The sequence below is a fragment of the Lithobates pipiens genome, unplaced genomic scaffold, assembly GCF_037356315.1.
Source record: "Lithobates pipiens isolate NorthernLeopardFrog02 unplaced genomic scaffold, aLitPip1_a1.2 Scaffold_1, whole genome shotgun sequence".
NCBI lineage: Eukaryota > Metazoa > Chordata > Amphibia > Anura > Ranidae > Lithobates > Lithobates pipiens.
This window is the reverse complement of record NW_027507685.1, coordinates 169,205,822-169,226,786: the sequence shown is the minus strand read 5'-3', so window position 1 is coordinate 169,226,786 and position 20,965 is coordinate 169,205,822. Positions and strand designations below refer to the sequence as shown.

Here is a 20,965-nt window from a genome sequence, read left to right as displayed (position 1 = left end):
TCTAACCAGGTGCTTAAAAAAAAATGCCACTGTAATTCATGCGCCCGGTGCCCTGAAATAGGGGACGGCCACGGTGGCTGTGGATATATTCATGCTATGCATGAGTCTATCCATTGCATATAGTGGGGTAGCCTGGAGATAGGAGGCGGCACCCTGCTACCCATAATGGACGGGTCGCCGCTGCTTCAGTTATGATTGAGTACAATGAGTGAGTGTGTTCATTTAGAAAAGGAAGAGGACGGTAAATGAGATATTGATTAGCCCCTTCCTGCTCTCTCCATCCTGAAACATCCCCCACAGCAGCCAGGGAGAGAGGGGAGGAGGAAAGCCAGTAGCAGTGGGGTGGGAGGCTCAACACGGGGGGAGGCCCAGGCAGTAGGGGAAATTGGCACCACACAGAGTGATTAGGGTGTGCCCAGGCACACCTGGCACACCCCTTGCGCATGCCTAAGATCATCCCTTTGCAAGCCTGTGCCTGGGCTTCCTCAATCACGTAATCACTGGGTTTGATTTACTAAAACTGTGACATGTCTAGAGTTCCACTTTAATGCCAGTGACAGACTTCATAATATACAATATGCCATTTTGCCCATAGTTCTACTTGGAAACTCATTAAAACATGATGGTGGTGGTAATGGGACTTCCCTCCATTATTCTATTAGCAAGCAAGCCTCAGACTTTACCAGCTGCATATCATCTGGCCCTAAAGCTGTGGCTGCTGAATTCTCAGTTTTTTTGAACCCATAAATATTGCACTGGAATACTCACAGTCATTACGTATTTCCACCTCCACAGGATAGTGATCAGAAGCTGCCTTGGTCTGCAGTTAGAAAAGCAGAATCTCTGTAAGTTCTTATTATTTTACAGTTTGTTTTTTTTATAGCGCCAACAAATCTCTTTACAAAATAAAGAGAGGCAGTACAGATACAATACAATTCAAGACAATAGAGTTACGGGGCCCGACCTTTGAGAGCTTGCAATTTAAAGGATAACGTTATATCTATGTTTGCAACCATTTTCAGTCTGGGTCTCTTCAGAGGTTGTTAGGGGCTTCTTGAGCTGTGGCTGATTGACCTCCCATTTGTGGTGCCAAGGCCAATGCCACTTAGCAAAACCAGGACCTGAACCAATTATCTTTTAAGCCGTATGTAAGGGTGGCATCCTGACCACCACTGTAAGGGTTGTATTTTTCTTGTTGACCACCAAAGGGCATTTTTCCCATTGGTGGATTGTTTTCTTTTGGTAAAGGTTCTCTGAAACCTGAAGACCTAATAAATAATTGTAGGTGTTCCTCTGCGATAAGTGTTGAGAAACGCTTTTTCTTGAATAGGTATGCCTGTGCCCCACTGGTGAGATATTCCTTGGGGGACCTCCCCTCTCTTCCTGTCCCAGGGATAGGAAATCAGAGGAACCAGGAATGGTATTACAGTGGGGATGTGTTAGCTTCCTTATTTCTGGTAATATAGATTTGTTTATATCAGCAGCTCTTTGCGTGCTTTTGTCCGGCCATTGGTGCAATATTCTCGACACTGTAAGCAACAATGGGGCATAGTTCCTTACACTGACAATGGGGCACTATTAATCTCACTGAAACCAATGATGGGGCACTATTCCTTCTGCTGATACCAATGGCCGGGCACTATTCCTCCCACTGATACCAATGATGGGGCACCATTCCTCCCATAAACTACAATGATGGGACACTATTCCCCCCACTGATCCCAATAATAGGGCACCATTACACCAACTGATTCCAATGATGGGGCACTATTTCTCCCCCTAATACTAAAGATGTGGCATTATTTATTCCCATTGGCACCAGGACATATTCTACAGTCCAGACCCCCTAAAGTTTGAAGGACAGTAAACTGGGCCTTTGTTTAGAAAGTTTGGAAACCCCCTGGTTTAAATGAATAGGGAAGCCCAGTCTGAATTTGAATAAGTGTCAGTCATCACACTTTGGGAAATGTGCTAAACGCGGGGGGGGGGGGGGGGGGGGGGGGGGGGGTCTACTGTCTACTACTCATTTCCATCATGGGATTCTGCTTATGGGAAGCTGTGCCCAAAAAAAGGCAAGCACAGGACAAAGGACTAGTCACAAGTCTTGCCTTTGGTCTCCTTGCATCTGATCTTTTCCCCATTACTGACTTCCCATACCCTTTGCTTATATATGCAGGTGGCCATCTTGGTAGAAGCAGGGCTTTGTTTCCTCATGTCATAGCCTCCAGCAAGGAGAACAACGGGCAGCTCAGTGCTGACCAGATCACCAGATCTACAGAAACTAGCAGTTAGAGGCAGCAGTGCCTTAGAACTCACACTGCAGATACACTGCTATAATGCTGTGAGCACAGGAGTGCCTAGGCACTAGAGTTGGGCGAGATGGTTCGGGCCGAACATTGGCTGCCCCCCCCCCCCGAGCAGGGAACACCCGAATTTGCAGGGTGTCCAGCGGTTGTTCGCTCTGCCAAATGCCCTGCAGTGCACTGGACTCTGCACAGTACATTCTGCGCCTTGATTGGGCAAAGCTATAAGGTAGTTGTTAAGGAGTGGGGCTGGGAAGAGGTCCGCGGCATCCTTAACAACCGATAAGTCATCAGCTATCAATGGGCTTCTCTGCTGACAGCTGAATAAATAAAACAAAAAAGACTTGCTGGTTAAAAAAAATAGTAAAAAAAAAAAAAAAAGGCGTGGGGTCCCCTCCCAGTCCATACCAGACCCAAAGGGCCCCAAAGTTTTTCCCTTAAAATCCACCCCAGACCCTTATCCAAGCATGCAGCCTGGCAGGTCAGGAAAGGGGGGGGGAGCGAGCACCCCCCTTCTGAACCATACTAGGCCACATGCCCTCAACATGGGGAGTGGGTGCATTGGGGCAGGAGGACTCTGCCCCCCCACCCCAAAGCACCTTGTCCTCATGTTGATGGGGACAAGGATCACTTCCGCACAGCCCTGGGCTGTGGTTGTGGGGGTCTGCGGACAGGGGGCTTATCGGACTCTGGAAGCCCCTCAGATGCCGCCCCTCCCCCCCCCCCCATGTGAATGAGTATGCGGTATATAGTACCCCTACCCATTCACCAAAAAAGTAAAACACAGACAGTTTTTGACAATTTATTAAAAAATAAAAAATAAATGTAAATCCATCGTCAATCCCACCGAAAAAAGAAAAGAAAACGCTCTGCACTCATTAACGGCCGACCACTGAATGCCTCCTCCACCGCCTGACAGTTCTTATATAGGTAAGGGCGGGGCCACACGGCAACATCACCTGGTGGCACTGCCCCCTTGTGACGTCACTGACCCTGCATGCACCAATCCGCTACTTTTTTTTTTTTTTGAGTGAATAAGTAGGGCTACCGTGTACCCCATACTCATTCACATAGGGAGGAGCAGGGATCTGGAGGCCCAGATTCCAATAAGCCCCCTGCCTGCAGACCCCCACAACCCCAGCCCAGGGTTGTGGGGAAGAGCCCCCCTCCCCAAAGCACCCCCCCATGCGAGGGCATGTGGCCTGGTATGGTTCAGTAGGGGGCGCTCTCGCTCCCCCCAACAACCCTTTCCTGACTTGCCAGGCTGCATGTTCAGAAAAGGGTCTGGTATGGATTCTGGGGGGAGGAGGGGGCAACCCCGTTCTTTTTTTTCTTTTTTTTTTAAATAGCTGGGTGCCAGCAATTGCAGCCGCTAATCTATTTAAATGTGATTTGACTTGTTTTTTTTTCCTTTAAAAAATTTATTTTTGCTGCAGCATGTTCTATACTTGCTACAGATGTGCCACTTTATATTCAGACTAAGGGGACCCCCCAGACACTGTATTTTATTTTTTTATTATTTATTTTCATTTTTATTGTTGTACTTTAAAGGGATTGTAAAGCAAAATTTTTTATTTTTTTAAAATAACAAACATGTTATACTTACCTCCACTGTGCAGCTCGTTTTGCACAGAGTGGCCCCGAACCTGCTCTTCTGGGGTCCCTCGGCGGCTGTCTCTGCTTCCTCCCGCAGGTGCTTCTCACGTTCATGCGAGCTCCCTCGCATTGGTGAGAAGCACCTGCGGGCGCGCTCCCGTGATACAGCCAGCGGCTATAGCGGCTCGCTGTATCACAAGGCCCCGCCCCCCGGCGCGCTGCGTCATTGGATGTGATTGACAGCAGCGCGAGCCAATGGCTGCGCTTCTTTCAATCCATCCACTCCAGCCAATCAGCGGCCAGGCTGAGCGGCGAAGAGGAGGCCGGGGGCGAGCGCGGGATTTTCGAGGGGTCAGGTAAGTAAAACGGGGGGACTGGGGGCGCCGGCAGTGTCCGATGTTTTTTCACCTTAATGCATAGAATGCATTAAGGTGAAAAAACATTTACCTTTACAACCCCTTTAAGCATCATTAAAATCACTGCTCCTAAAAAAAAATGATGTTTTTAAAAAAAAAATGTTGCATTGATACATGTCCCCCAGGGAAGTACCTGGACCCCCATACCCCTTTTATGGCCAATTACTTGCATATAAGCCTTTAATTTTTCCTGTTTGGCTCCCATTAACATAAATGGGGTATGCCATTTGGGTCAGAACTTTTCCCCTGTTCGGGAGTTCTGGTGTGAACCGAACAGTGGGGTATTCAAGACAAAGGGTAAAAATTTCAGGGTATTGCGTAGACACAATTAAAGCAGATTAGATTAAATGTAAATATTATATTAATTCTATATAAAAGAAATTGACCATGTGATCTGAAAAGCCTATTGGTAAAAATAAAAAATAGCACTTCCACAAATATGGTTATCCACCTATGTGTTTTCTCACCTCCTCATAAGTGAGTCCGTATGCCACCTGGTAGTTGAAAGCCTTTGCTGAGCCAGGGACAACTGAGTTCTGTAGACGTGATCCACCAACTACAATCCTAGAAAAAAAATAAGAGATAAAAATATCACGTAGGAGGTGTATTTATAAAACATTTGCATAACTCTTTGTCTATTATCCTGTGCGAGTGAGGCAAGACCGAATGTTCTCAGGCTATATTGTTTGCAATTTAGATTGTGTGAAAGCAAAAAAAAAAAAAAAAAAAACGTATTATAGCCACTAGATGGCGCTGAGGAGCTGACTGATTTCCTATGCTAGTCAGCACCATCTGGTGGCCATATCACAGTATTTTCCTCCTGGTAGTTGAAAGCCTTCGCTTAGATTGGGACAACTGAGTTCTATAGGCAATATCTACTAGCTACAATCTTGAACTAAATAAACAAGGGAGAAAAAAAATATTACTTAGGAGTGTATTTCTGAAAAAAAAAATGCATAGCTGTTCATCTATTGAAATTGCATGTGAATTCACCATGTGCAATTGTAGCAAAACCAAATGTTTTGAATGTGTGACTGCAGAAATGCTGCAATATGGCAACTAGATGGTTCTGATAAACAGATCTATTTTCCTATGATAGTGAGCACCATCTAGTGGCCACAATGAGGCATTTCCCCCCTAGTAGTTGAAAGCTTTGGCTGAGCTTGAGACAACTGAGTTCTGGAGACGTGATTTACTAGCGACAATCCTGGGAATTTTTTTTTTAACCTGATGGACAGGAAGTCGAGTGAGGGCATGATGGCCCCCACTCGACTCTATCACCTTGGAGGACCAGAGCGACGTCAAACGTCACTTCTGCCCAATGGCCTTAAAGGAACAGGTTTTTTTTAAAGGAAAAAAAAAATACTTATTTTTTTTCCTTTTAAGTGCAAATATGAGATTTAAGGTCTTTTTGACCCCAGATCTCACATTTAAGAGGTCCTGTCATGCTTTTTTTTCTATTACAATGGATGTTTACATTCCTTGTAATAGTTATAAAAGTGATCCAAATATTTTTTTTTTTAAAGGGACAGTGTAAAAATAAAAAGTTAAATAAATAAGATTTTTTTTTTTTTTAAAGCACCCCGTCCCTCCATGCTCGCGCGCAGAAGCAAACGCATACGTAAGTCGCGCCCACATATGTAAACGGTGTTCAAACCACACATTGGAGGTATCGTCTCAATCGTTAGAGCGAGAGCAATAATTCTAGAAAAAGACCTCCTCTGTTTCTAAAAACTAGTAACCTGTAGACATTTTTTAACGTTGCCTGTGGAGACAAAGTGCCAAAGTTTGCCGCCATTTCTACCACCAGGCACAATTTTGAAGCATGACATGTTGGGTATCAATTTATCGGGCATAACATTATGTTTCACAAAAAAATAAATTGGGCTAACGTCACTCTTTTTTTTCTTATTTTTTAATTTTTTTTAAAAAAAGTGTATTTTTTCCCCAAAAAATGCGTTTGTAAGACTGCTGAGCAAATACAGTGTGACATAACGTATTGCAATGATCTCCATTTTATTCTGTAGGGTGTCTGCAAAAAAAAATTATATAATATATATATATATATATATATATATATATATATATATATTGTTTGGGGGTTCTAAGTAATTTTCGAGCAAAAAAAAAAAAATGATTTTAACTTGTAAATAACAAGTGTCAAAAAATAGGCTTGATCCTAGTGGTTGGGAAGAAATCTTCCTTTACTGCCTTTTACCTATAGGTAAATCTATAATAAGGCTTACCTATAGGTAGTTTAAATATCTTCTAAACATCTGCCGTTGAGGAGATATTTACATTACATGCAGCGAATTACATCACCGGCACATGCACTCTGAAGGAATGGCCACGGGGGCCGTTCCTTCCAAGCCCAGTGCCGCGAACGGCGGCTTGCAAAAACGGCCAGTTCCGGAGCCCGCAAACCCGGAAGCAAGATGGGTGAAGATGGAAATGGCTGCAGCACTGACATCGCGGCGCTGGTACAGCTTAGTTTTGAGGTAAGTTTCACATAATGTAATGCATACTAGCACATTATGACTTTACCTTGCAGGGGAAAAAAATTATTAAAATGTCCCGTGGTATACGACCGCTTTAGGAAACGGGGAAAAAATAAATGCTCTCAGGCTATGTTCTCTAAAATTTGAATGTGAGAATGCAGAAAATACCACATTATGGCCACTAGATGGTGCTAAAGGAGCATACTTATTTCCTGTGATAATCAGCACCATCTAGTAGCCATAATTCAGTATTGTCGGAATTATACAGTATGTATAAGATTTTTCTCTTTAAGTTCTCCAGGCAAGTCCATGTGGCATCACCTCTATCTCACCTGTCATATGGGCAGTTTGTGTTGGTGCTCACAGTGGTGTCTGCATTATCAGGAATCAGCCACTGCAGACTGGGTTCCTGACGAAGACGAATCATGGGCCAGTGCGTACTCTTCACGTAACTGCAGCCAGCATTATAGTCACCCAAGATAAAAATGTCCTGTATAAGATAAAATTTCCAATGCAAATTATACTGTACAATCACAAAAGAACAAGAGCATAACAAAGCATGCATGAATCAAATCAAAGTCTACATGTTTTTTTATTACATTTTTCCTAACCTGCTTCCTCTTTCCCACTCTCATCAACATCCTATTTAAATTAAAATTTTTATGAAATTCCTTATTTTAGACCAAGTGATGTCATCACTAGGGGGTCTGTTTATAAAACATTTGTTGCAAGCATGTCGGAAGCATTCGTGCAAGCTGAACGAAATGTCACCATTATTCTTCTAAGCCCCTGTACACACTGTCGGAGATTTCCACAACCAAATCCGTCGGATTTTGCCCGTCGGATTTTGTCCGTCAGATCTTGTCCGAAACTGTTGCATACACACGGTCGGACAAAGGTGGCGAAAAATCCGATCTTTCAGAACGTGATGACGTAATTTTGTTACGATGGGACTACATTCAGGCTAGTAGCCAATAGCTTTGATGTAGGAATTTGATCTGAGCATGCGTGGCACTTGGTCCGATCAAAATTCTCTACACATGATCGGAATATGTCCGACCGGCCCAGTTGGTCGGGAAATATTTCCAACATGTTGGAAAATTGGGTCCGACGGAATCAATCCGATGCATACCACACACAGTCTGATTATCCAACAACACGGTCCGATAGGACACATTCCGACGGATTCTCCGACCGTGTGTACGGTCTAAGAGATCAATGCCTGTATCGTCAGCTTCATCTAGTGGCCAAAATAAGATATAACTCTGAAATATCTCAATGAGAAAACTATACCTACATTTTGGCCACTAGATGGAACTAATGATACAGGAATTCTTTCACTCGGGCATATGCGTATTTTCTGCACAGAGTTCAGGCTCTTGCTAGCAGAAGATCCTGTGTAGAATACCTGCCTAAAGTACTGGCATTTAGACACGTACAGTTCTTTTAGAACATATGTATGCACGTACGCATTTATTCTCATTTATAGGCATTTATGCTGTATTATCTGCAGATCTGTGCGGTCCTTATCATATTTAATAATAAGCCCATACATTTTATATTGATAAATGCCACCTTGTTCTATAGATAATGGAGGCCAACCTATGATAAAGGGTCTCTTGCGACATTACCAAAGGGCTGCATATACTTTTCAGTGTACGTAATGGTACAGAAAACAGTCAGAGGCTGGACATACCATAGAAGTCAGAGACCATAGGAGTGCTACAGGTGGTGGTCAAAGATGGCAGAACTAATACAGGCATGGTTGGAGACTAGGGAGGTATGGTTGGAGACTGGGCAGGTATGGTTGGAGACTGGGGAGGTATGGTTGGAGACTGGGGAGGTATGGGTGGAGACTGGGGAGGTATGGTTGGAGACTGGGGAGGTATGGTTGGAGACTGGGGAGGTATGGTTGGAAACTGGGGAGGTATGGTTGGAAACTGGGGAGGTATGGTTGGAAACTGGGGAGGTATGGTTGGAAACTGGGGAGGTATGGTTGGAAACTGGGCAGGTATGGTTGGAAACTGGGCAGGTATGGTTGGAAACTGGACAGGTATGGTTGAAAATCTGGAAGGCATGGTTGGAGACTTGGGAGGTATGGTTGGAGACTAGGGAGGTATGGTTGGAGACTGGGCAGGTATGGTTGGAAATAAGGAAGGCATGGTTGGAGACTAGGCAGGTATGGATGAAGACTGGGCAGGCTCTGTTGGAGATGGGACAGGATCTTTTGGGGATTAGGGAGGTATGGATGGAGACTGGGGAGGTATGGATAGAGAATGGGCGGGTATAGTTGGAGGTTGGTGAGACATGGTTGGAGACTGGGCAGGTATGGTTGGAGATTGGGAAGGTATGGTTGGAGACTGGGGAGGTACTGGGGAGGTATAGTTGGAGGACTGGGTGTCATGGATCTCACCTAAGTGTTAACAATAATGCAGACTGATTTCAGTGATTGGTGCCAAACTGTATTATTTAAGCACCTCAGCTGAGACTTTGCTGCCTGATCTGCAGCTCATACCTGTTCCTGTGTCTACCTGTTCCCAATATCTGATCTGTTTCCTGTGCTTGACCCAGCTTGTTTGACTACGATTGATCTCTGTTATCCTGACCCCGGCTTGCCTTGTAACCACTGTGGTAGTGTGGTAACCCACCAGTGTATTGGTCCAGGATTCTCAACCAGGCAGGTTGAGGGGCTCCAGGGTATTTGCTTGTTTAAGAGGAAACTGGCTTTTCAGTTTCCTCTTTATTTCGAAAAGTCTGCTTTGGGACCTGGAGACCGGGGATTTTTTAGAGATCCAGGTGGGATGAAATCCCCAGTCCTGGGTCCGGGTTTTGAGACCCACTGGCACACTGATTGTTCAGGCGTGTATGGGCCTGATAGTAGAGTCAGGACCATGGTTCTGGGCTCCACCCTCCTGAAGAGTCCAGGCTTGCAAGGGAGAACCCAGAGAGTGCAGGTGTGCACTGAAGTAGCCAGGGAGTGCAGGCTGCACTGTGAAAGCCAGTGACCCGAGTCTGAGGTTGCTGACAGTAGTCAGGAGAGCTCCATGTGGGAGCCTGAGCAATGGTGCGTCTGCTGCTGAAGAGAGCCAGGTGGCTCTGTATTTTTGTGTGCAATGCTGCATGTGTAAGCCAGGAGGCTGAATATCCTTTTATTTGTTGCTGGCGGTGAAAACCCCCTGCGAGGGAAACGACTTTTGTTTTCATTTGTGGAACTTTGATTTTCTTTAATAAAAGTGGGCCAACAAGCACTGAAAAGGAAACATTTGTGTGGACAGTTCTCGCTAGCGGGTGCTACACTTGAGCTAAACAACCCCCAAACTTTACACCACGCTCTATATTGACTGATATCCTATTGCTGAACCTTTGCCTGTATCCTGATGATTCTCTAGCTGCCGTTTGTGTCTGTTTGATTATCTATTACCGAACCTGACTTGTCTGACCACGCATCTAGTGTCCCCACAGCTCTGCATCTACCAGCTTCCTGTTTCCTGCTTCCTGTCTGCTGAGCTGACAATAGCTTTGATGTAGGAATTTGATCTGAGCATGCGTGGCACTTGGTCCGAACAAAATTCTCTACACATGATCGGAGTATGTCCGACCGGCCCAGTTGGTCGGGAAATATTTCCAACATATTGGAAAATTGGGTCCGACGGATATTCTGACGGAATCAGTCTGATGCATACCACACACAGTCGGATTATCCGACGACACGGTCCGATAGGACACATTCCGACGGATTCTCCGACCGTGTATACAAGGGCTTACACCACTTGGCTCTTGTGGCCACTGTTCATAGCATTGGTTGTCCCTGAGTCGGGTTTGTACGCGAGGGCTTCCTGCTGCACGTCAGGCTCAACCATCAGGTACGTGACACTGGGTAGGTATAGTTGGAGATTGGGCAGGCTTGGTTGGAGACTAGGCAGGGTTTGGTTGGAGATTGGGAAGGTATAGATGGAGACTGGGCAGGTACGGTTGGAGATTGGAGAGGTATGGTTGTAGTCTGGGCAGGCACGATTGAAGATTGGGCGGGTATGGCTGGAGACTGTGGAGGCATGGTTGGAGATTACTGAAAATAACTTTTGCCAGATAGATCAGTCCTGGGTGTCAAATACACTAAGTAGGCCACATTCCTGATTCTTTTATTTATTGTATCTCAACTTGCTGTTCATGCTAACATGCCATATGCTGCAGATACAGTAATTATTAGTGGGGTCCCCCAAAACCTGAATGTTTTTTCAAGGGTATCTCCATGTTAAAAAGGTTATAGTTCACAACTGATAATGAAATTGTAATGGCAAGACGACTTGATCAGAGCATCTCCAAAACTGAAGCTCTTGTGGGATGTTCCCAATCTGCAGTGGTCAAGACCGACAAAACGTGGTCCAAGGATGGAGAATTGGTGAACCGGCGACAGGGTCATGGGAGGCCAAGGCTCATTGATTTAGGTGGGAAGGTTGGTCCGTATAGTCCGATGCAATAGAAGACCTACTGTAGCTTAAACTGCTGAAAAAGTTAATGCTGTTTAGAAAGGTGTAAGAACACACAGAGCAGTTTCTGGTATATGGGGCTGCATAGCTGAAGACTGGTCAGGGTTCCCATGTTGATCTATGTCCACAGCCAAAAGTGACTGCAATGGGCACGTGAGCATCAAAACTGGACCACAGAACAATTGAATAAGAAAGTGGCCTGGTCTGATGAATTCAAGAATGGTTATAGGAGCACAACGAGTTGGAGGTGTTGACTTCTAAATTCTCCATATCTCAATCGATTGAGCATCTGTGGCATGTGCTGGAAAAACAAGTCCAGTCCATGGAGGCCCCATCTCACAACTTACATCACTTAAAGGATTAGCTTGGTGCCAGATACCACGGCATACCTTCAAAAGTCTAGTGGAATCCACATCTCACCAAGTTATGGTAGGCGGTCATAATATTATGGCTGATCCATGTATGTTGACAATAATGAACCTTGTCTGTACTGTGCTGGCACATCTCATATTCAGTTGCCAACTACAACCTTTCTTAACATTTTTAGCATGGAGCATCATAACTGGAACACAGAGCAATGGAAGAAGGTGGCTTGGTCTAATGAATTCAAGAATGGTTTGAGTTTTGAGCAACAGAACAATGAGCTGGAGGTAATGACTTGGCCTCCGAATTCTAAAGATCTCAGTCCATTCGAGCATCTGTGGGATGTGCTGGAAAAACAAGTCTGAACCATGGAGGCCCCACTTACCAACTTACAGGACTTAAAGTGTTACTAAACCCAGGAGCCTGCAGTCACTATCTCTGGTCTCCCATGGCACATAGAACATGGAAATGCAATTATTTTAGTAAATATAAACTGCTAAATACGTTTTCTCATCAGCAGTATATAGCAGTCTTGTGAGTTCTATCAGTGTCCGGTTAAAGCTTGTAGGAGGAGTTTTCATACTACTCTGACTGTCCTATGAGGCTACAGGACCCCTGACCCTCTGTCTGGAGAGTGCTGATTGGCCCTGTGCTGATCACCTGCACGCTCCCAAGAAAAAAAATAAAACCACTCTTTAGCATTACACACCAAACTGAGCATATGCAGAGTGCCCCCAAGGCTTTGTACTATCAGGAGATGAATTGGGGACAGTAAAAGAAGGGGAGGATCAGAGAAGACAGAATCAAACAGTCTTTTTACACAATCCAGAGGATTAACCTCTTAGGTTTCACAGTGAGTATAACAAACATGCTTTACTGCATATACAGACTGATTTTACTGTTGTGGGTTTAGTAACACTTTAAAGCATAGGTGCTTAACCTGTGGCCTTCTAGCTGTTGTGGAACTACAAGTCCCATCATGCCTGTGTCTTTGGGAGTCATGCTTGTAACTGTTAGCAGCTTGCAATGCCTCATGGGGCTTGAAGTTCCACAACTGGAGGGCCACAGGTTAAGCACCCATGACTTCCTTCAAAGGTCTAGTGGAATCCACATCTCAACAGGGTATGGTGGGTGATCTTAACGCTATGGCTGATCGCTGTATGTTGACAATAATCAACCTTATCTGTACTCTGCTAGCAGATCTCATTATTAGTTGTAAACCTTCCTTAACATTTACAGTGCCTTGAAAAAGTATTCATACCCATTGAAATTTTCCACATTTTGTCATGTTACAGCCAAAAACGTAAATTTTTATTGGGATTTTATGTGATAGACCAACACAAAGTGGCACATAATTGTGAAGTGGAAGAAAAATGATAAATGGTTTTCAAAATGTTTTACAAATAAATATGTGAAAAGTGTGGGGTACATTTGTATTCAGAGAGTCAATACTTTGTAGAACCCCCTTTTCACTGCAATTACAGCTGCAAGTCTTTTTTGGGGATGTCTCTACCAGCTTTGCACATCTAGAGAGTGATATTTTTGCCCATTCTTCTTTGCAAAATAGCCCAAGCTCTGTCGGATGAAGAGCGTCTGTGAACAGCAATTTTCAAGTCTAGCCACAGATTCTCAATTGGATTTAGGTCTGGACTTTGGTTGGGCCATTCTAACACATGAATATGCTTTGATCTAAACCATTCCATTATAGCTCTGGCTGTATGTTTAGGGTCGTTGTCCTGCTGGAAGGTGAACCTCCGCCCCAGTCTCAAGTCTTTTACAGACTCTAACAGGTTTTCTTCTTAGAATGGAAATGGGGGTGGTTCTGGCGCAAACTGTACTTCAAATGATGCCAGACGTGAGTCTGTGTTATTGTAATGGGTGTGGATAGGAGAGCGCACAAACGTGCAAGATGGATGGTGATATCCAGCGGTGAAGAAGAAATGCTCCATAACTCAGGGCAGACCTCTTCAGGATAGCAGAAGCACGCTCCAAAAACATGTAGAAAAAGGTTAAAGAAAGAGGTGACTTCTAAGTAAGAATTGTAGAAGCTTAATGGTACAATAAATAAAAACACTCACGTTGAGGTTAAAAACGATCAGCATAAAGAAAATCCTGCAGCGGTGCGTCTCCTTGCTAGCTGATTCAACAGGCTGTGTGACTCAAGAACCCATAGAAAGCCATCCGTCGGCTCTGTACACTCTGTGGCTCAGATAGTAATACAGAGGAGAGGTCTGAGGTGCCCGTGGACCGGTGACGTCAGAAGCCGATGCGATCCACGAGCACCTCAGAACTCTAAAGGTAAAGAAAGAGGCGCCATTTAAGATTGCCCTGTATTTGGCTCCATCCATCTTCCCATCAACTGTGACCAGCTTCCCTGTCCCTGCGGTAGAAAAGCCTCCTCATAACATGATACTGCACCACCATGTTTCACGGTGGGCATGGCGTGTTCAGGGTGATTTGCAGTGTTAGTTTTCTGCAACACATAGTGTTTTGTTTTTAGGCCAAATGGTTCAGTTTTGGTCTCATCTGACCAGAGCAACTTCTTCCTCATGTTTGCTGTGTCCCCCACATGGCTTCTCACAAACTGCAAAGGGACTTCTTATGGCTTTCTTTCAACAATGCCTTTCTTCTTGCCACTCTTCTATAAAGGTCAGATTTGTGGAGAGCACGACTAATAGTTGTCCTGTGGACAGATTCTCCCACCTGAGCTGTGGATATCTGCAGCTCCTCCAGGGTTACAATGAACCTCTTGGCTGCTTCTCTGATGAATGCTCTTCTTGCCCGGCCTGTCAGTTTAGGTGGACGGTCATGTCTTGGTAGGTTTTCAGTTGTGCCATACTCTTTCCATTTTCGGGTGATGGATTAAACAGTGCTCCATGAGATGTTGGGAAGCTTGGAATGTTTTTTTTTTTTTTATAATCTAACCCTGCTTTAAACTTCTCCACAACGTTATCTCTGACCTCTCTGGTGTGTTCCTTGGCCTTCATAATGCTGTTTTGTTCACTAACATTCTCTAACAAATGTCTGAGGGCTTCACAGAACAGCTGTATTTATACTTTACTAATTAGGTGACTTCTGAAGGCAATTGGTTCCACAAGATTTTATTTAGGTGTATCGGAGTAAAGGGGGCTGAATACAAATTCATGCTTCACTTTTCACGTTTATTTGTAGAAAATGATGAAAACCATTTATCATTTTCCTTCCACTTCACAATTATGTGCCACTTTTTTTATTGGGATTTTATGTGATACAACCAAAAACGAAAATGTGTTTGTGTTGGTCTAACGTGACAAAAAGGGGTATGAATACTTTTTCGAGGCACTATATAACATGGAGGAACCCTTAAAAAGACTAGACTCAGTCCCTCTGCCTGGGACTCTTTGCTGACTCTGCAGTCCTATAGAGGAAAATGGTTCAAATAAAGAGCGTGAGCCTTATTCTGTTTGCATGTATCCAAAGAAATCTGGCGAGCAATGATACAGCGTATTTTTGAAAAAAAACACGTCTTTTTTTTTTTTTTTTTTTGTGGGATGGTGAAACAGCTGCTTGAAACAGCTCAGCAGTCACCTTGTGTCTTAGCTATAGCAACGGGGGACACAGGAAATATTAAGAGGGGGCCCAGCGGATGCTCTTGGAAGAAATCTGAAAGACAGAACTGCCTCTGAATACAAGAGACTAAAGATGTCAGACTCTGAGAACTGCCAGGAAGATTTAAAACAGAACGCGTGTGCTGCCCCCCCGGGCGCTCCTTTGTGCCCCTGCTCTCCAGAATAGGGGAAGGCAACATAGTCCTTCTGTGTACAACTCCTACTTTAATATATGAGGCTGTCATGTTCCATGTGGTATTAATGTGGATGTCATTTACAATCCCCCCCCCCCCCCTTCCCATGTTGTAATGCAAAGAATGCAAGGGATGAATAACTAAAAAATAATGTAATAATGAAAAGTGGACCTCCATTAGTAGCCGTTGCTTAGCATCTTCCCACACGTCAAAGAGGGCATCCACCTCCCGCACAGCATAGTCAGGGCTGGTGTGAACGACGGCCAGAGCAAAGTCTTTCACCTCTGAGAAAAAAAAATAAAAAATTGAGAAAACAATTAGTGATACTCAGAACTGCTGGAAAAATAGTTATAAAAAAGATATAACCATCAGCGCCATCTAGAGCCCATAATGCAGTATTTTCCTGATGGAAGTATTTCAGTAAAATACCGCATTATGGCCACTAGATAGCAATAACGATCTTAGGAATTACACATATTAGAAACATTAATGCCATCAATGGCTGTGTATGCTGAGGCATTTTGGTATAAAAAGACCCGTATTTTTAGAACAGAATAATTTTAAGGCTGATAGGGATGAGCTGAACATACCCCCCGCCCCTATGAGGGGTGTCCCACTGACTGCAGCCGTTTAGCCATTTCGCAATGACGGCTCCTATATAATCAAGGGCGAGCCACCCAGTGACGTCAAAGCAAAAACATGGCAGTCGCGGGGATGCCTCCCATGGAGGTGGAGTTAATCCTTTTTTATTTTTTTTCTCAGGACCATCAAATGCTGTGATTACAGATGGATTTATAGCAATATGACGCATGCAAAGTGGCTGTGTTATCCTGACCAGACCTCATATGATGTGATCAGGATAACAAGCTGGCGTGCACCGATCGGTGGTGCTGTGTGTCATTCTGACACATCACAACACTAATCTCGGTAAAGAGCCTCTGATGGAGGCTCTTTCCCATGTGATCAAGCATGTATCAGCTTTTCCTCACTTGCCTCTGACAGACGCGAGTAGAGGAGAACCGATAGACAGCTCTCCTGACGGGGGGGTCTGCCAATCAGTGCCCATCAGCAGCGCCTGCCAGTGCCTCCATATCAGTGATGCCCATCAGTGCCACCTATCAGCGGCCACCAGTGCTCATTGGTGCCAACTATTAGTGCCCTTCAGTGCCACCCATAAGTATCCATCAGTGTCGCCTATCAGTGCTACCTATGAGTGCCCAACATCAGAGCCACCTCATCAGTGCCCATAAGTGCCATCTTATCAGTGCCCATCAGTGAAGGAAGAAACTTACTTATTTATAAAATTTTATAACTGACTTTTCTTTGTTTCTGTCTTTTTTTTTTATTTGTTTAGCAAAAATGAAAAACCCCCAGAGGTGATCCAATACCACCAAAAGAAAGCTCTACTTGTGGGAAAAAAATTCTGTTTGAGTACAGTGTAGCATGACCGCGCAATTGTCGTTTTTAAACAGCAACAGCTCTGAAAACTGAAAATTGGCCTGCACAGGAAGGGGGGTAAGTGCCCGATTTATTGAAGTGGTTAATTAGAAAAACCTCCAAAGCTCAAAATCGTGCAATAAAAACGTGCAAAAAAAAAAAACTGAAAAAAACGCTACGCTCAGGTGTGAAGGCAGCCCAAGACTGGAGGTTTAGATTTTTACACGGGATATCTAAATGCAATTTATAAACTACAGGAAAAAACAACATAGAGAGAGATAGATAGAGATAGAGAGATAGAGATATATATATATATATATATATATATATATATATATATATATATATATATATCAATATCTTTTTTATTTGGTGTAAAGTTGCAGATTGCTCTATTTTCACTTTAATTTTCTCCCATCAAGAGCCGCAATTGCTCTTTAATCCCAGATTTCTATAATCCCATTTAATGCAGCTTTTTACATCTTGAGAAAAACAAGGATTAAGTGGCCAGTTATATAAAGTAAAAGAGACTTTTTTTTTTTTCTAATAGGAATGGTTAATAGACTGAGACTTCACCGACTTTAATGGAAGGGAATCATTTCCGATTGTTTGGAGGCATGTGAGATTTTCATAAATGCAAAATAATAATAAAATAATAGATGAGCAGACATTGTTATCACCCCCGCCTTCCTCCCACTTCTATGATCGTGCGAACATTCTTTGCCATTATGCTGTCATCATCATGCATGTGCCGTGCCGTGATTTAACCGTGATACTCTACAAGCAAATGTCATGCCGGTGATTGCTTAGATTACAGCCCCACCATGTGGAAACTCCTAGTATGACAATGGACATAAATTCCCTTGTTGCAGAACGTTTATAGGAGATTTAAACCAACCATGTACACTATATATCCTGTACTAGCGATTATATTATATATATATATATATATATATATATATATATATATATATATATATATATATATATATATATATATATATATATAATGTGTATGACACCCCCATGAAATCATTCTCTGCAGCTATTACCTTTTGTACCACCCCCTCCCTTTAGAATGTAAGCTCTATGAGCAGGGCCCTCCTGTACCTTTTGTATTGTACTGTAATTGTGTTGTCCCCCCTATACATTGTAAATGCTGCATAAACTGTTGGCGCTACATAAATCGTGAATTATAATATATATTTATTATGTGTGTATATGTGCATGTAAAGGCAGGCATCCCAAAAGTATTGGTCCGCCTGCCTTTACACGCACATGAACTTTAATGGCATCCCAGTCTTTGTCCGCGTAGGGTTCAATATTGAGTTGGCCCACCCTTTGGAGCTATAACAGCTTCATCTCTTCTGGGAAGGCTGTCCACAAGGTTTAGGAGTGTGTCTATGGGAATGTTTGACCATTCTTCCAGAAGCACATTTGTGAGGTCAGACACTGATGTTGGAGGAGAAGGCCTGGCTCACAGTCTCCACTCTAATTCATCTCAAAGGTGTTCTATCAAGTTGAGGTCAGGATTCTGTGCAGGCCAGTCAAGTTCCTCCACCTCAAACTCGCTCATCCATGTCTTTATGGACCTTGCTTTGTGCACTGGTCCAAATCATTTGGTGGAGGGGGGATTATGGTGTGGGATTACACACCTCCCAACTTTTTGACATGGGAATGAGAGACATCTATCAGCAAAAGGATGCAGGCATAGGACATACCCCTTGCCACACCCCCTTAAAGGAGAATTGTACAAAAAAACAAGATTGGTTAAACCTACAAGTGGTTTTTTACCACTACTATTCCTTTATATTGGCTTTTGAAATTTACAAATACAGCAATTTAGAAATCAAATGAAAGGTTTAGCACTGGGAAACACTTTTTGATAGATAAAAAGTGCATTTTATATACAACTATATAGATCAGACTAAAATGAGGGACAAATGAGGAGGAATGAAGGACATTGCTCCAAATCAGGGACAGTTGGGAGTTATGGGATTGTTTTTCAGGGGTTGCGCTTGGCCCCTTAGTTCCAGTGAAGGGAAATCTTAAGGCGTCAGCATACCAAGACATTTTGGACAATTTCATGTTCCCAACTTTGTGGGAACAGTTCAGGGATGGCCCCTTCCTGTTCCAACATGACTGTGCACCAGTGCACAAAGCAAGGTCTATAAAGACTTGGATGAGTGAGTTTGGGGTGGAGGAATTTGACTGGCCTGTCCTGACTTCAACCCGATTGAACACCTATGGGATGAATTAGAGCGGAGACTGCGAGCCAGGCCTTCTCATCCAACATCAGTGCCTGACCTCACAAATGTGCTTTTGGAAGAATGGTCAAATATTCCCATAGACACACTCCTAAACCTTGTGGACAGCGTTCCCAGAAGAGTTGAAGCTGTTATAGCTGCAAAGAGTGGGCCAACTCAATATTGAAACCTACGGACTAAGACTGGGATGCCATTAAAGTTCATGTGTGTGTAGAGGCAGGTGTCCCAATACTTTTGTAAAAAAGTGTATGTGTAGACCTGGGGTAGGCAACCTTAAAGAGGCGGAGATCTACCTGAACAACATGGGAGAAGTCAAAGATCACCGGGCACAGTTTCTCCTGCTCACATTGATGATTTAAACCTCTAATTGTCGTACTATAGTTTCGCAATCACATGCATTGCACGGCAATCATGGGTTTAAATATTGCCTCCTCACCATCTATCAAACACACTCGGATCGCTTTTCAGAGGAGCAGCAGTACCTGTGAACACGCCCTTGGTTGCATTCAGCAGCGACACCATTAGGGCTTGTTCACATATACATTTTGGGGGGGGGTAAAACTCTGCAGTTGAGTCAGGGTTTTACCTTCCCCAATTCCTACACCCTTTAGCTGCCTTTTTGCTAACCAAAGGCGTACACATGCTGCAGCAGAAATTAAGGCCCCTGCTGCTTTTGGTGGGTGCCACCACCTGCCAATCGAATCGTGACCTATTCAAGTAAATGGGGCCACACTGCAAGTGCCCTGCAACTGCATGCTTCTGTGGGGTCCTGGGGGTTAAATTAGGTGGTGAGAAAGCAACACAAACTTTAACCCCTTGTTTGCTGTAGTGCACAAGGTTGCAGGGAACTTGCAAAGTGGCCTCATTCACTTTGAATGGGTCATGCTCGGCAGGTGCTACACCCACCAACCATGGCAGGGAGTAAAACTCCTGCTGCTGGTGTGAACACCCCTGGCCACTGCAGCTAAAGGGGGGTGCATTTGGGATGGGGGTGATAAAAACATGTCTTGACTTCAAGGTTTTGCCACCCCCAAACTGCAAATGAACTATTACTGTTCTGAGCCTCCTATAAGGCTGAGTTCACACTATGTGCGGCTGCAGGTCACAGCAGGAGGTCCGGTGCAACACCGTTCACAGTTTCTGGTCTGAATTTGGTCACTATTTTTGGCTGAATTCAGACCTGAAACGAAGATGGACGCAGAGGACTCTTCTGCTGTGCGCTCCGCGACCGCCCTGCAGATGTGTGAACCAGCACAGTGTCCTGACATGACACTTCTCTCTCCTATCACTAGGTGGCCTGGTAGCTGGTGACATTGGGTAAGACAAGGGCATAGCAAATACAGATTATGAATGAATGGGGTATCTCAGCCAATGGGCAGGGATTTTATGGGTCCCTTAGCCTGCTGGGAGAGCCTATTTATTTGGGTGGAGTCAGGTGATCGGGGTTCTGTGCCACCCGGGTGGCTGTCTGGGTGGACATGTCATTGCCCTGGGCCAGAAACCTAAGGCCTATCCCAGGGACATCTGGCTGCCAGGCTGTCTGAGGGCCTATCCAGAAGCAGAAAAAGAAGCGTAGGGTTGGGACTGCGGGTTTGTAGTCCAACCAGAAGTAACGGTTCTGCCGGCCGGGGAACCAGTTGTGGTCAGAGGTAGAGGAGAATCTGTCGCCACTAAGGGATCATCCACCTTGTTACTGGAGACCACTGTGAGTAAGCTGAGGCAAGTACTAGAGCAGACTTCTCGCCAGCCGGGGACGGTGAAGAAGTGGGAAAACTTCAGCAAATGCCAAGCTAGGGACCCAGCGGGACAGCAAAGGT

At 44.3% G+C, this 20,965-nt stretch overlaps 1 protein-coding gene across 2 annotated transcripts in view; it reads right to left on the bottom strand.

Moving 5' to 3' along the window:
* LOC143978518 (deoxyribonuclease-1-like) overlaps window positions 1-20,965 on the bottom strand; it is a 59,721-nt gene that overhangs the window by 17,231 nt on the left and 21,525 nt on the right. For both annotated transcript variants that reach the window (XM_077478859.1, XM_077478858.1), the window contains exons 6-9: window positions 15,616-15,728; window positions 7,146-7,303; window positions 4,783-4,879; window positions 769-820 (exon numbers count right to left, since the gene is read on the bottom strand). In XM_077478859.1, the coding sequence (XP_077334985.1) occupies window positions 769-820; window positions 4,783-4,879; window positions 7,146-7,303; window positions 15,616-15,728 (420 nt within the window). The remainder of the gene's footprint in view (window positions 1-768; window positions 821-4,782; window positions 4,880-7,145; window positions 7,304-15,615; window positions 15,729-20,965) is intronic.